The 15,122-nt window shown below is 46.9% G+C and overlaps 1 protein-coding gene across 3 annotated transcripts in view; it reads left to right on the top strand.

Moving 5' to 3' along the window:
- The window catches only part of LOC142497992 (guanylate-binding protein 1-like), an 851,842-nt gene that overhangs the window by 708,565 nt on the left and 128,155 nt on the right, over positions 1 to 15,122 (top strand). For all 3 annotated transcript variants that reach the window (XM_075606500.1, XM_075606499.1, XM_075606501.1), the window contains exon 5: positions 34 to 227. In XM_075606500.1, coding sequence (XP_075462615.1) covers positions 34 to 227 — 194 coding nt within the window. The remainder of the gene's footprint in view (positions 1 to 33; positions 228 to 15,122) is intronic.

The following is a 15,122-nucleotide window of genomic DNA, read 5'->3' as shown; positions in this document are numbered from 1 at the left end:
GTGCTCTGCCAGTTCCTCCTTAGCGTCTCTCAGTTATGTGACGGAGCTGACAAAGAGGATTAGGTTGAAATCGTCCCCGGCGGAAGCAGAGGACGAGTCTGCTGAATTCAAGAGGATCTTCCCGTCCTTCACATGGTGCGTCCGAGACTTCACTCTGATTCTGGAGCAGGACGGCAAGAAAGTGACAGAGGACGGGTATCTAATGAATGCTCTGAAACTCAAGCCAGGTACCTTCATAGTGACTCACAGCCTGTAACCTCAAGGACTGAGCAGTACAGCAGGGTTATACACCCATACTCCTCTAGGACTGACAGCACACAGAACCCCAGCAAGCTCATTATAGGAACCCCTGAGCCACCACAATATATATATGTATAAAAGTGTCAAAAAGGAGAGCTATTGAGCATGGCAAATGTCTACAACAAGCAACAGAGAAGCCCAATGCTACATACAATATGACAAAAATACACAGTAAAATACGTATATATTCTCTTGGAAAAGGGTCATTTAGTTTAACCCTTTGGCCAAAGCATTGTAAGCCTGTGAGCCACGACAAGGCAGGCCCAGTTCACAGGTCCTAACACTACCAGATAAAAGACTAATATAGCTCTATTAGGATTACGATTCTCATTTACCTCTAATAGGAAGGAGAAAGAGCAACATTGGAACTACGTCCAGTAAAATGAAAGGAACCTGCTGACTTGGGAAGTGGGGAGGGGCGGGCTTAAAACCTGGGAAGGAGGTGCCACTTACCTTCAATTGCTGAGACAGCTGAAAATAAGTTAACAAGCAACACACGGAACCCCAGCAAGCACATTTTAGGAACCCCTGAGCCCCCACAAAATATATATGTATAAAAGTGTCAAAAAGGAGAGCTATTGAGTGAGGCAGGTAGTTTTAGGACCTGCAAACTGGCCCTGCCTTCTCGTGGCTCGCAGGCTTACAATGCTTTGGCCAAAGGGTTAAACTAAATTACCCTTTTTCAAGAGATTATATAAGTATTTTACTGTGTAATTTTGCATTGGGCTTCTCTGTCGCTTGTTGTATATTCTAGGACTGAGCAGTGCAGGGACATGTACGACCCCTCCAGGTGCACAGATTACAGACGTACACTGACTGACACGGGCTAAGTGTTCTCCTGCTGCTCTCTATTCCCACATGAGAAGCTTCCTATATCAGGCACGTTCTATAGTGCCGGGCGTGTGCTGCGCCGTGCGCGTGCGCGGACTTTTAGCCTTTTCTATTCAAGGGCCGCGCGCGCACGACAGGGAGAGGGGAGCCGACAGACAGCGGCGAAGATGAGGAAATTCATCTTTTCACGCCGCTGCCTGCGCTCAAATGTGTGTGTGTGTGTGTGTGTGTGTGTGTGTGTGTGTGTGTGTGTGTGTGTGTGTGTGTGTGTGTGTGTGTGTGTGTGTGTGTGTGTGTGTGTGTGTGTGTTTGCAGAAGTAAAAAAAAAATATTAAATAAAGTTTTTATATCTTTAAAAAATCTTATCTAGGACTTACTTTCACTCACACAACCCACGCACACACATATACTCACACATACTCACACATACACACACATACACACACATACACACACATACACACACATACACATTACCTGCAGCTCCCGGCACTATATACAGGAAAAGCATGCGGCATGTGCACGCGCGTTCGCATTGACGCATGCTGTATATAACAGCCCTAACGTAGATTGTTCTTAATATAATTTGTAATGATAGAACAGACTTTTACCCGGGATCGCAAACACCAGGCAGAACAAGATAACTAATTAATGCAGGTTTATCCGGGCCATTGACGGCACGGAGCAACACAGAAAAACTCACCACAAACTCGAGGGGGAAGGGGATTTTGTCAAAAAACTAGGTGCAGGGAAATGCTGAAGTTGGTTGTCCTGGATGCCTCCTCGATCCGTCCATTCGTTGTTCCCAATAACCAGGGATCGCTGTCTCTGGTCCACAGTTCATTTTTTCCAGTTGGCCTCTAGTTACCGAGACCATTCATGAACTGTGGATCATATAAGAAGAATGGGTGCTCTAATTGTCCCGGAACCAACATACATGTAGATCCATAGGATGAATAGACATAAGCTTCTGAACTATGGATCCCTGATCTGCATCGGCTTGTATAGAACCTCAATGTCCAACTGAATATCACGAAAGACGAGGTTCTGAGTGCCGACCTATCAGCAGAGACTTGTCCTCCATTGAGCCAATCAGGATCGGGGGCTTGACATGACAAACTAATCAGGGCTGTGGGTGGTGAGAGTGCGACAGGACATCCCTAGGGACAAGTCTTTGGAAACATGGGAAATAGGAGAGATCCAATGGGAATCGAGTGGACAGGGCTAAGACGCAGGCCTCACTCCCGAATTACTGTCAGGGAAAGGACAATGTTCCTATATTGGATTTTGATACTCCCAAGCAAGGACCTTGGCCTTCCCAACCTCAGCATGGTCCACAGACACTGCACCTGGCCCCAATGAGTCCCGCAGAAACACATTGAACTCACACAGGCAATACATAGAAATTTAATGTAACCATACCAAACAAAAAAGGTAACGGATAACTGGGTTACAGACACTTTATAGGGCTTATCCATGTAAGGATGCATTACTGCAGCACACACTGTGACAGAATCCATGTAAGGATGCATTACTGCAGCACACACTGTGACAGGATCCATATAAGGATGCATTACTGCAGAGCACACACACACACACACACACAGTGACAGGATCCATGTAAGGATGTATTACTGCAGCACACACTGTGACAGGATCAATGTAAAGATGCATTACTGCAGAACACACTGTGACAGGATCCATGCAACGATACATTACTGCAGCACACACTGTGACAGGATCAATGTAAAGATGCATTACTGCAGCACACACTGTGACAGGATCTATGTTAGGATGTATTACTGCAGCACACACACTGTGACAGGATCCATGTAAGGATGCATTACTGCAGCACACACTGTGACAGGATCCATGCAAGGATACATTACTGCAGCACAAACTGTGACATGATCCATGTAAGTATGCATTACTGCAGCAAACACTGTGACTAGATCCATGTAAGGTTGCATTATTGCATCACACGCACTGTGACAGGACCCATGTAAGGATGTATTACTGCAGCGCACACACTGTGACAGGATCCATGTAAGGATGCATTACTGCAGCACACACTGTGACAGGATCCATGTAAGGATACATTACTGCAGCACACACTGTGACAGGATCCATGTAAGGAGGCATTACTGAAGCACACACTGTGACAGGATCAATGTAAGGATGCATTACTGCAGCACACACACTGTGACAGGATCCATGTAAGGATGCATTACTGCAGCGCACACATTGTGACAGGATCCATGTAAGGATGCATTACTGCAGCACACACTGTGACAGGATCCATGTAAGGATGCATTACTGCAGCGCACACTGTGACAAGATCCATGTAAGGATGCATTACTGCAGCGCACACATTGTGACAGGATCCATGTAAGGATGCATTACTGCAGCACACACGGTGACAGGATCCATGTAAGGATGCATTACTGCAGCACACACACTGTGACAGGATCCATGTAAGGATGCATTACTGCAGCACACACACTGTGACAGGATCCATGTAAGGATGCATTACTGCAGCACACATTGTGACAGGATCCGTGTAAGGATGCATTACTGCAGCCCCCATGTGATAGGATCCATGAAAGGATGCATTACTGCAGCACACACTGTGACAGGATCCATGAAAGGATGCATTACTGCAGCGCACACACTGTGACATGGTCCATGTAAGGATGCATTACTGCAGCGCGCACACTGTGACAGGATCCATGTAAGGATGCATTACTGCAGCACACACACTGTGACAGGATCCATGTAAGGATGCATTACTGCAGCACACACACTGTGACAGGATCCATGTAAGGATGCATTACTGCAGCACACACTGTGACAGGATCCATGTAAGGATGCATTACTGCAGCACACACTGTGACAGGATCCATGTAAAGATGCATTACTGCAGCACACACTGTGACAGGATCAATGTAAGGATGCATTACTGCAGCACACACACTGTGACATGATCCATGTAAGGATGCATTACTGCAGCACACACACTGTGACAGGATCCATGTAAGGATGCATTACTGCAGCACACACTGTGACAGGATCCATGTAAGGATGCATTACTGCAGCGCACACACTGTGACATGATCCATGTAAGGATGCATTACTGCAGCACACACTGGGACAGGATCCATGTAAGGATGCATTACTGCAGCACACACACTGTGACATGATCCATGTAAGAATGCATTACTGCAGCACACACTGTAACAGGATCCATGTAAGGATGCATTACTGCAGCACACACTGTGACAGGATCAATGTAAGGATGCATTACTGCAGCACACACACTGTGACATGATCCATGTAAGGATGCATTACTGCAGCACACACACTGTGACAGGATCCATGTAAGGATGCATTACTGCAGCACACACTGTGACAGGATCCATGTAAGGATGCATTACTGCAGCGCACACACTGTGACATGATCCATGTAAGGATGCATTACTGCAGCACACACTGGGACAGGATCCATGTAAGGATGCATTACTGCAGCACACACACTGTGACAGGATCCATGTAAGGATGCATTACTGCAGCACACAATGTGACAGGATCCATGTAAGGATGCATTACTGCAGCGCACACACTGTGACATGATCTATGTAAGGATGCATTACTGCAGCACACACATTGTGACAGGATCCATGTAAGGATGCATTACTGCAGCACACACTGTGACATGATCCATGTAAGGATACATTACTGCAGCGCACACATTGTGACAGGATCCATGTAAGGATGCATTACTGCAGCACACACACTGTGACAGGATCCATGTAAGGATGCATTACTGCAGCACACACTGTGACAGGATCCATGTAAGGATGCATTACTGCAGCACACACTGTGACAGGATCCATGTAAGGATGCATTACTGCAGCGCACACACTGTGACAGGATTCATGTAAGGATGCATTACTGCAGCACACACATTGTGACAGGATCCATGTAAGGATGCATTACTGCAGCACACACTGTGACAGGATCCATGTAAGGATGCATTACTGCAGCACACACACTGTGACAGGATCCATGTAAGGATGCATTACTGCAGCACACACACTGTGACAGGATCCATGTAAGGATGCATTACTGCAGCACACACTGTGACAGGATCCATGTAAGGATGCATTACTGCAGCACACACTGTGACAGGATCCATGAAAGGATGCATTACTGCAGCACACACTGTGACAAGATCCATGTAAGGATGCATTACTGCAGCGCACACATTGTGACAGGATCCATGTAAGGATGCATTACTGCAGCACACACGGTGACAGGATCCATGTAAGGATGCATTACTGCAGCACACACACTGTGACAGGATCCATGTAAGGATGCATTACTGCAGCACACACACTGTGACAGGATCCATGTAAGGATGCATTACTGCAGCACACATTGTGACAGGATCCGTGTAAGGATGCATTACTGCAGCCCCCATGTGATAGGATCCATGAAAGGATGCATTACTGCAGCACACACTGTGACAGGATCCATGAAAGGATGCATTACTGCAGCGCACACACTGTGACATGGTCCATGTAAGGATGCATTACTGCAGCGCGCACACTGTGACAGGATCCATGTAAGGATGCATTACTGCAGCACACACACTGTGACAGGATCCATGTAAGGATGCATTACTGCAGCACACACACTGTGACAGGATCCATGTAAGGATGCATTACTGCAGCACACACTGTGACAGGATCCATGTAAGGATGCATTACTGCAGCACACACTGTGACAGGATCCATGTAAAGATGCATTACTGCAGCACACACTGTGACAGGATCAATGTAAGGATGCATTACTGCAGCACACACACTGTGACATGATCCATGTAAGGATGCATTACTGCAGCACACACACTGTGACAGGATCCATGTAAGGATGCATTACTGCAGCACACACTGTGACAGGATCCATGTAAGGATGCATTACTGCAGCGCACACACTGTGACATGATCCATGTAAGGATGCATTACTGCAGCACACACTGGGACAGGATCCATGTAAGGATGCATTACTGCAGCACACACACTGTGACATGATCCATGTAAGAATGCATTACTGCAGCACACACTGTAACAGGATCCATGTAAGGATGCATTACTGCAGCACACACTGTGACAGGATCAATGTAAGGATGCATTACTGCAGCACACACACTGTGACATGATCCATGTAAGGATGCATTACTGCAGCACACACACTGTGACAGGATCCATGTAAGGATGCATTACTGCAGCACACACTGTGACAGGATCCATGTAAGGATGCATTACTGCAGCGCACACACTGTGACATGATCCATGTAAGGATGCATTACTGCAGCACACACTGGGACAGGATCCATGTAAGGATGCATTACTGCAGCACACACACTGTGACAGGATCCATGTAAGGATGCATTACTGCAGCACACAATGTGACAGGATCCATGTAAGGATGCATTACTGCAGCGCACACACTGTGACATGATCTATGTAAGGATGCATTACTGCAGCACACACATTGTGACAGGATCCATGTAAGGATGCATTACTGCAGCACACACTGTGACATGATCCATGTAAGGATACATTACTGCAGCGCACACATTGTGACAGGATCCATGTAAGGATGCATTACTGCAGCACACACACTGACAGGATCCATGTAAGGATGCATTACTGCAGCACACACTGTGACAGGATCCATGTAAGGATGCATTACTGCAGCACACACTGTGACAGGATCCATGTAAGGATGCATTACTGCAGCACACACACTGTGACAGGATTCATGTAAGGATGCATTACTGCATCACACACATTGTGACAGGATCCATGTAAGGATGCATTACTGCAGCACACACTGTGACAGGATCCATGTAAGGATGCATTACTGCAGCACACACACTGTGACAGGATCCATGTAAGGATGCATTACTGCAGCACACACACTGTGACAGGATCCATGTAAGGATGCATTACTGCAGCACACACTGTGACAGGATCCATGTAAGGATGCATTACTGCAGCACACACTGTGACAGGATCCATGAAAGGATGCATTACTGCAGCACACACTGTGACAGGATCCATGAAAGGATGCATTACTGCAGCGCACACACTGTGACATGATCCATGTAAGGATGCATTACTGCAGCGCACACACTGTGACAGGATCCATGTAAGGATGCATTACTGCAGCACACACACTGTGACAGGATCCATGTAAGGATGCATTACTGCAGCACACACACTGTGACAGGATCCATGTAAGGATGCATTACTGCAGCACACACTGTGACAGGATCCATGTAAGGATGCATTACTGCAGCACACACTGTGACAGGATCCATGTAAAGATGCATTACTGCAGCACACACACTGTGACATGATCCATGTAAGGATGCATTACTGCAGCACACACACTGTGACAGGATCCATGTAAGGATGCATTACTGCAGCACACACTGTGACAGGATCCATGTAAGGATGCATTACTGCAGCAAACACTGTGACTAGATCCATGTAAGGTTGCATTATTGCATCACACGCACTGTGACAGGATCCATGTAAGGATGCATTACTGCAGCACACACTGTGACAGGATCCATGTAAGGAGGCATTACTGAAGCACACACTGTGACAGGATCAATGTAAGGATGCATTACTGCAGCGCACACTGTGACAAGATCCATGTAAGGATGCATTACTGCAGCGCACACATTGTGACAGGATCCATGTAAGGATGCATTACTGCAGCACACACTGTGACAGGATCCATGTAAGGATGCATTACTGCAGCGCACACTGTGACAAGATCCATGTAAGGATGCATTACTGCAGCGCACACATTGTGACAGGATCCATGTAAGGATGCATTACTGCAGCACACACGGTGACAGGATCCATGTAAGGATGCATTACTGCAGCACACACACTGTGACAGGATCCATGTAAGGATGCATTACTGCAGCACACACACTGTGACAGGATCCATGTAAGGATGCATTACTGCAGCACACATTGTGACAGGATCCGTGTAAGGATGCATTACTGCAGCCCCCATGTGATAGGATCCATGAAAGGATGCATTACTGCAGCACACACTGTGACAGGATCCATGAAAGGATGCATTACTGCAGCGCACACACTGTGACATGGTCCATGTAAGGATGCATTACTGCAGCGCACACACTGTGACAGGATCCATGTAAGGATGCATTACTGCAGCACACACACTGTGACAGGATCCATGTAAGGATGCATTACTGCAGCACACACACTGTGACAGGATCCATGTAAGGATGCATTACTGCAGCACACACTGTGACAGGATCCATGTAAGGATGCATTACTGCAGCACACACTGTGACAGGATCCATGTAAAGATGCATTACTGCAGCACACACTGTGACAGGATCCATGTAAGGATGCATTACTGCAGCACACACTGTGACAGGATCCATGTAAGGATGCATTACTGCAGCGCACACACTGTGACATGATCCATGTAAGGATGCATTACTGCAGCACACACTGGGACAGGATCCATGTAAGGATGCATTACTGCAGCACACACACGGTGACATGATCCATGTAAGAATGCATTACTGCAGCACACACTGTAACAGGATCCATGTAAGGATGCATTACTGCAGCACACACTGTGACAGGATCAATGTAAGGATGCATTACTGCAGCACACACACTGTGACATGATCCATGTAAGGATGCATTACTGCAGCACACACACTGTGACAGGATCCATGTAAGGATGCATTACTGCAGCACACACTGTGACATGATCCATGTAAGGATGCATTACTGCAGCGCACACACTGTGACATGATCCATGTAAGGATGCATTACTGCAGCACACACACTGTGACAGGATCCATGTAAGGATGCATTACTGCAGCACACACACTGTGACAGGATCCATGTAAGGATGCATTACTGCAGCACACAATGTGACAGGATCCATGTAAGGATGCATTACTGCAGCACACACATTGTGACAGGATCTATGTAAGGATGCATTACTGCAGCACACACATTGTGACAGGATCCATGTAAGGATGCATTACTGCAGCACACACTGTGACATGATCCATGTAAGGATACATTACTGCAGCGCACACATTGTGACAGGATCCATGTAAGGATGCATTACTGCAGCACACACACTGTGACAGGATCCATGTAAGGATGCATTACTGCAGCACACACTGTGACAGGATCCATGTAAGGATGCATTACTGCAGCACACACTGTGACAGGATCCATGTAAGGATGCATTACTGCAGCACACACACTGTGACAGGATTCATGTAAGGATGCATTACTGCAGCACACACATTGTGACAGGATCCATGTAAGGATGCATTACTGCAGCACACACTGTGACAGGATCCATGTAAGGATGCATTACTGCAGCACACACACTGTGACAGGATCCATGTAAGGATGCATTACTGCAGCACACACACTGTGACAGGATCCATGTAAGGATGCATTACTGCAGCACACACTGTGACAGGATCCATGTAAGGATGCATTACTGCAGCACACACTGTGACAGGATCCATGAAAGGATGCATTACTGCAGCACACACTGTGACAGGATCCATGAAAGGATGCATTACTGCAGCGCACACACTGTGACATGATCCATGTAAGGATGCATTACTGCAGCGCACACACTGTGACAGGATCCATGTAAGGATGCATTACTGCAGCACACACACTGTGACAGGATCCATGTAAGGATGCATTACTGCAGCACACACACTGTGACAGGATCCATGTAAGGATGCATTACTGCAGCACACACTGTGACAGGATCCATGTAAGGATGCATTACTGCAGCACACACTGTGACAGGATCCATGTAAAGATGCATTACTGCAGCACACACACTGTGACATGATCCATGTAAGGATGCATTACTGCAGCACACACACTGTGACAGGATCCATGTAAGGATGCATTACTGCAGCACACACTGTGACAGGATCCATGTAAGGATGCATTACTGCAGCACACACACTGTGACAGGATCCATGTAAGGATGCATTACTGCAGCACACACTGTGACAGGATCCATGTAAGGATGCATTACTGCAGCACACACTGTGACAGGATCCATGTAAGGATGCATTACTGCAGCACACACACTGTGACAGGATTCATGTAAGGATGCATTACTGCAGCGCACACATTGTGACAGGATCCATGTAAGGATGCATTACTGCAGCACACACTGTGACAGGATCCATGTAAGGATGCATTACTGCAGCACACACACTGTGACAGGATCCATGTAAGGATGCATTACTGCAGCACACACACTGTGACAGGATCCATGTAAGGATGCATTACTGCAGCACACACTGTGACAGGATCCATGTAAGGATGCATTACTGCAGCACACACTGTGACAGGATCCATGAAAGGATGCATTACTGCAGCACACACTGTGACAGGATCCATGAAAGGATGCATTACTGCAGCGCGCACACTGTGACATGATCCATGTAAGGATGCATTACTGCAGCGCACACACTGTGACAGGATCCATGTAAGGATGCATTACTGCAGCACACACACTGTGACAGGATCCATGTAAGGATGCATTACTGCAGCACACACACTGTGACATGATCCATGTAAGGATGCATTACTGCAGCACACACTGTGACAGGATCATGTAAGGATGCATTACTGCAGCACACACTGTGACAGGATCCATGTAAAGATGCATTACTGCAGCACACACTGTGACAGGATCAATGTAAGGATGCATTACTGCAGCACACACACTGTGACATGACCCTTGTAAGGATGCATTACTGCAGCACACACACTGTGACATGATCCATATAAGAATGCATTACTGCAGCACACACTGTAACAGGATCCATGTAAGGATGCATTACTGCAGCACACACTGTGACAGGATCCATGTAAGGATACATTACTGCAGCACACACTGTGACAGGATCCATGTCAGGATGCATTACTGCAGCACACACATTGTGACAGGATCCATGTAAGGATGCGTTACTGCATCACATACACTGTGACAGGATCCATGTAAGGATGTATTACTGCAGCACACACACTGTGACGGGATCCATGAAAGGATACATTACTGCAGCACATAATGTGACAGGATCCATGTACGGATGCATTACTGCAGCACACACCCTGTGACAGGATCCATATAAAGATGTATTACTGCAGCACACACTGTGACAGGATCCATGTAAGGATGCATTACTGCAGCACACACTGTGACAGGGTCCATGTAAGGATGCATTACTACAGCACACACACTGTGACAGGATCCATGTTAGGATGCATTACTGCAGCACACACTGTGACAGGATCCATGTAAGGATGCATTACTGCAGCACACACAGTGACAGGATCCATGTAAGGATGTATTAATGCAGCACACACTGTGACAGGATCCATGTAAGGATGCATTACTGCAGCACACACTGTGACAGGGTCCATGTAAGGATGCATTACTACAGCACACACACTGTGACAGGATCCATGTTAGGATGCATTACTGCAGCACACACTGTGACAGGATCCATGTAAGGATGCATTACTGCAGCACACACTGTGACAGGATCCATGTAAGGATGCATTACTGCAGCGCACACTGTGACAAGATCCATGTAAGGATGCATTACTGCAGCGCACACATTGTGACAGGATCCATGTAAGGATGCATTACTGCAGCACACACTGTGACAGGATCCATGTAAGGATGCATTACTGCAGCACACACACTGTGACAGGATCCATGTAAGGATGCATTACTGCAGCACACACACTGTGACAGGATCCATGTAAGGATGCATTACTGCAGCACACATTGTGACAGGATCCATGTAAGGATGCATTACTGCAGCACACACTGTGACAGGATCCATGAAAGGATGCATTACTGCAGCACACACTGTGACAGGATCCATGAAAGGATGCATTACTGCAGCGCACACACTGTGACATGATCCATGTAAGGATGCATTACTGCAGCGCACACACTGTGACAGGATCCATGTAAGGATGCATTACTGCAGCACACACACTGTGACAGGATCCATGTAAGGATGCATTACTGCAGCACACACACTGTGACAGGATCCATGTAAGGATGCATTACTGCAGCACACACTGTGACAGGATCCATGTAAGGATGCATTACTGCAGCACACACTGTGACAGGATCCATGTAAAGATGCATTACTGCAGCACACACTGTGACAGGATCCATGTAAGGATGCATTACTGCAGCACACACTGTGACAGGATCCATGTAAGGATGCATTACTGCAGCACACACACTGTGACAGGATTCATGTAAGGATGCATTACTGCAGCACACACATTGTGACAGGATCCATGTAAGGATGCATTACTGCAGCACACACTGTGACAGGATCCATGTAAGGATGCATTACTGCAGCACACACACTGTGACAGGATCCATGTAAGGATGCATTACTGCAGCACACACACTGTGACAGGATCCATGTAAGGATGCATTACTGCAGCACACACTGTGACAGGATCCATGTAAGGATGCATTACTGCAGCACACACTGTGACAGGATCCATGAAAGGATGCATTACTGCAGCACACACTGTGACAGGATCCATGAAAGGATGCATTACTGCAGCGCACACACTGTGACATGATCCATGTAAGGATGCATTACTGCAGCGCACACACTGTGACAGGATCCATGTAAGGATGCATTACTGCAGCACACACACTGTGACAGGATCCATGTAAGGATGCATTACTGCAGCACACACACTGTGACAGGATCCATGTAAGGATGCATTACTGCAGCACACACTGTGACAGGATCCATGTAAGGATGCATTACTGCAGCACACACTGTGACAGGATCCATGTAAAGATGCATTACTGCAGCACACACACTGTGACATGATCCATGTAAGGATGCATTACTGCAGCACACACACTGTGACAGGATCCATGTAAGGATGCATTACTGCAGCACACACTGTGACAGGATCCATGTAAGGATGCATTACTGCAGCACACACACTGTGACAGGATCCATGTAAGGATGCATTACTGCAGCACACACTGTGACAGGATCCATGTAAGGATGCATTACTGCAGCACACACTGTGACAGGATCCATGTAAGGATGCATTACTGCAGCACACACACTGTGACAGGATTCATGTAAGGATGCATTACTGCAGCGCACACATTGTGACAGGATCCATGTAAGGATGCATTACTGCAGCACACACTGTGACAGGATCCATGTAAGGATGCATTACTGCAGCACACACACTGTGACAGGATCCATGTAAGGATGCATTACTGCAGCACACACACTGTGACAGGATCCATGTAAGGATGCATTACTGCAGCACACACTGTGACAGGATCCATGTAAGGATGCATTACTGCAGCACACACTGTGACAGGATCCATGAAAGGATGCATTACTGCAGCACACACTGTGACAGGATCCATGAAAGGATGCATTACTGCAGCGCGCACACTGTGACATGATCCATGTAAGGATGCATTACTGCAGCGCACACACTGTGACAGGATCCATGTAAGGATGCATTACTGCAGCACACACACTGTGACAGGATCCATGTAAGGATGCATTACTGCAGCACACACACTGTGACATGATCCATGTAAGGATGCATTACTGCAGCACACACTGTGACAGGATCATGTAAGGATGCATTACTGCAGCACACACTGTGACAGGATCCATGTAAAGATGCATTACTGCAGCACACACTGTGACAGGATCAATGTAAGGATGCATTACTGCAGCACACACACTGTGACATGACCCTTGTAAGGATGCATTACTGCAGCACACACACTGTGACATGATCCATATAAGAATGCATTACTGCAGCACACACTGTAACAGGATCCATGTAAGGATGCATTACTGCAGCACACACTGTGACAGGATCCATGTAAGGATACATTACTGCAGCACACACTGTGACAGGATCCATGTCAGGATGCATTACTGCAGCACACACATTGTGACAGGATCCATGTAAGGATGCGTTACTGCATCACATACACTGTGACAGGATCCATGTAAGGATGTATTACTGCAGCACACACACTGTGACGGGATCCATGAAAGGATACATTACTGCAGCACATAATGTGACAGGATCCATGTACGGATGCATTACTGCAGCACACACCCTGTGACAGGATCCATATAAAGATGTATTACTGCAGCACACACTGTGACAGGATCCATGTAAGGATGCATTACTGCAGCACACACTGTGACAGGGTCCATGTAAGGATGCATTACTACAGCACACACACTGTGACAGGATCCATGTTAGGATGCATTACTGCAGCACACACTGTGACAGGATCCATGTAAGGATGCATTACTGCAGCACACACAGTGACAGGATCCATGTAAGGATGTATTAATGCAGCACACACTGTGACAGGATCCATGTAAGGATGCATTACTGCAGCACACACTGTGACAGGGTCCATGTAAGGATGCATTACTACAGCACACACACTGTGACAGGATCCATGTTAGGATGCATTACTGCAGCACACACTGTGACAGGATCCATGTAAGGATGCATTACTGCAGCACACACTGTGACAGGATCCATGTAAGGATGCATTACTGCAGCGCACACTGTGACAAGATCCATGTAAGGATGCATTACTGCAGCGCACACATTGTGACAGGATCCATGTAAGGATGCATTACTGCAGCACACACTGTGACAGGATCCATGTAAGGATGCATTACTGCAGCACACACACTGTGACAGGATCCATGTAAGGATGCATTACTGCAGCACACACACTGTGACAGGATCCATGTAAGGATGCATTACTGCAGCACACATTGTGACAGGATCCAT

Source organism: Ascaphus truei, chromosome 6 (assembly GCF_040206685.1).
Source record: "Ascaphus truei isolate aAscTru1 chromosome 6, aAscTru1.hap1, whole genome shotgun sequence".
NCBI lineage: Eukaryota > Metazoa > Chordata > Amphibia > Anura > Ascaphidae > Ascaphus > Ascaphus truei.
This window is presented reverse-complemented; position numbering and strand designations above follow the sequence as displayed.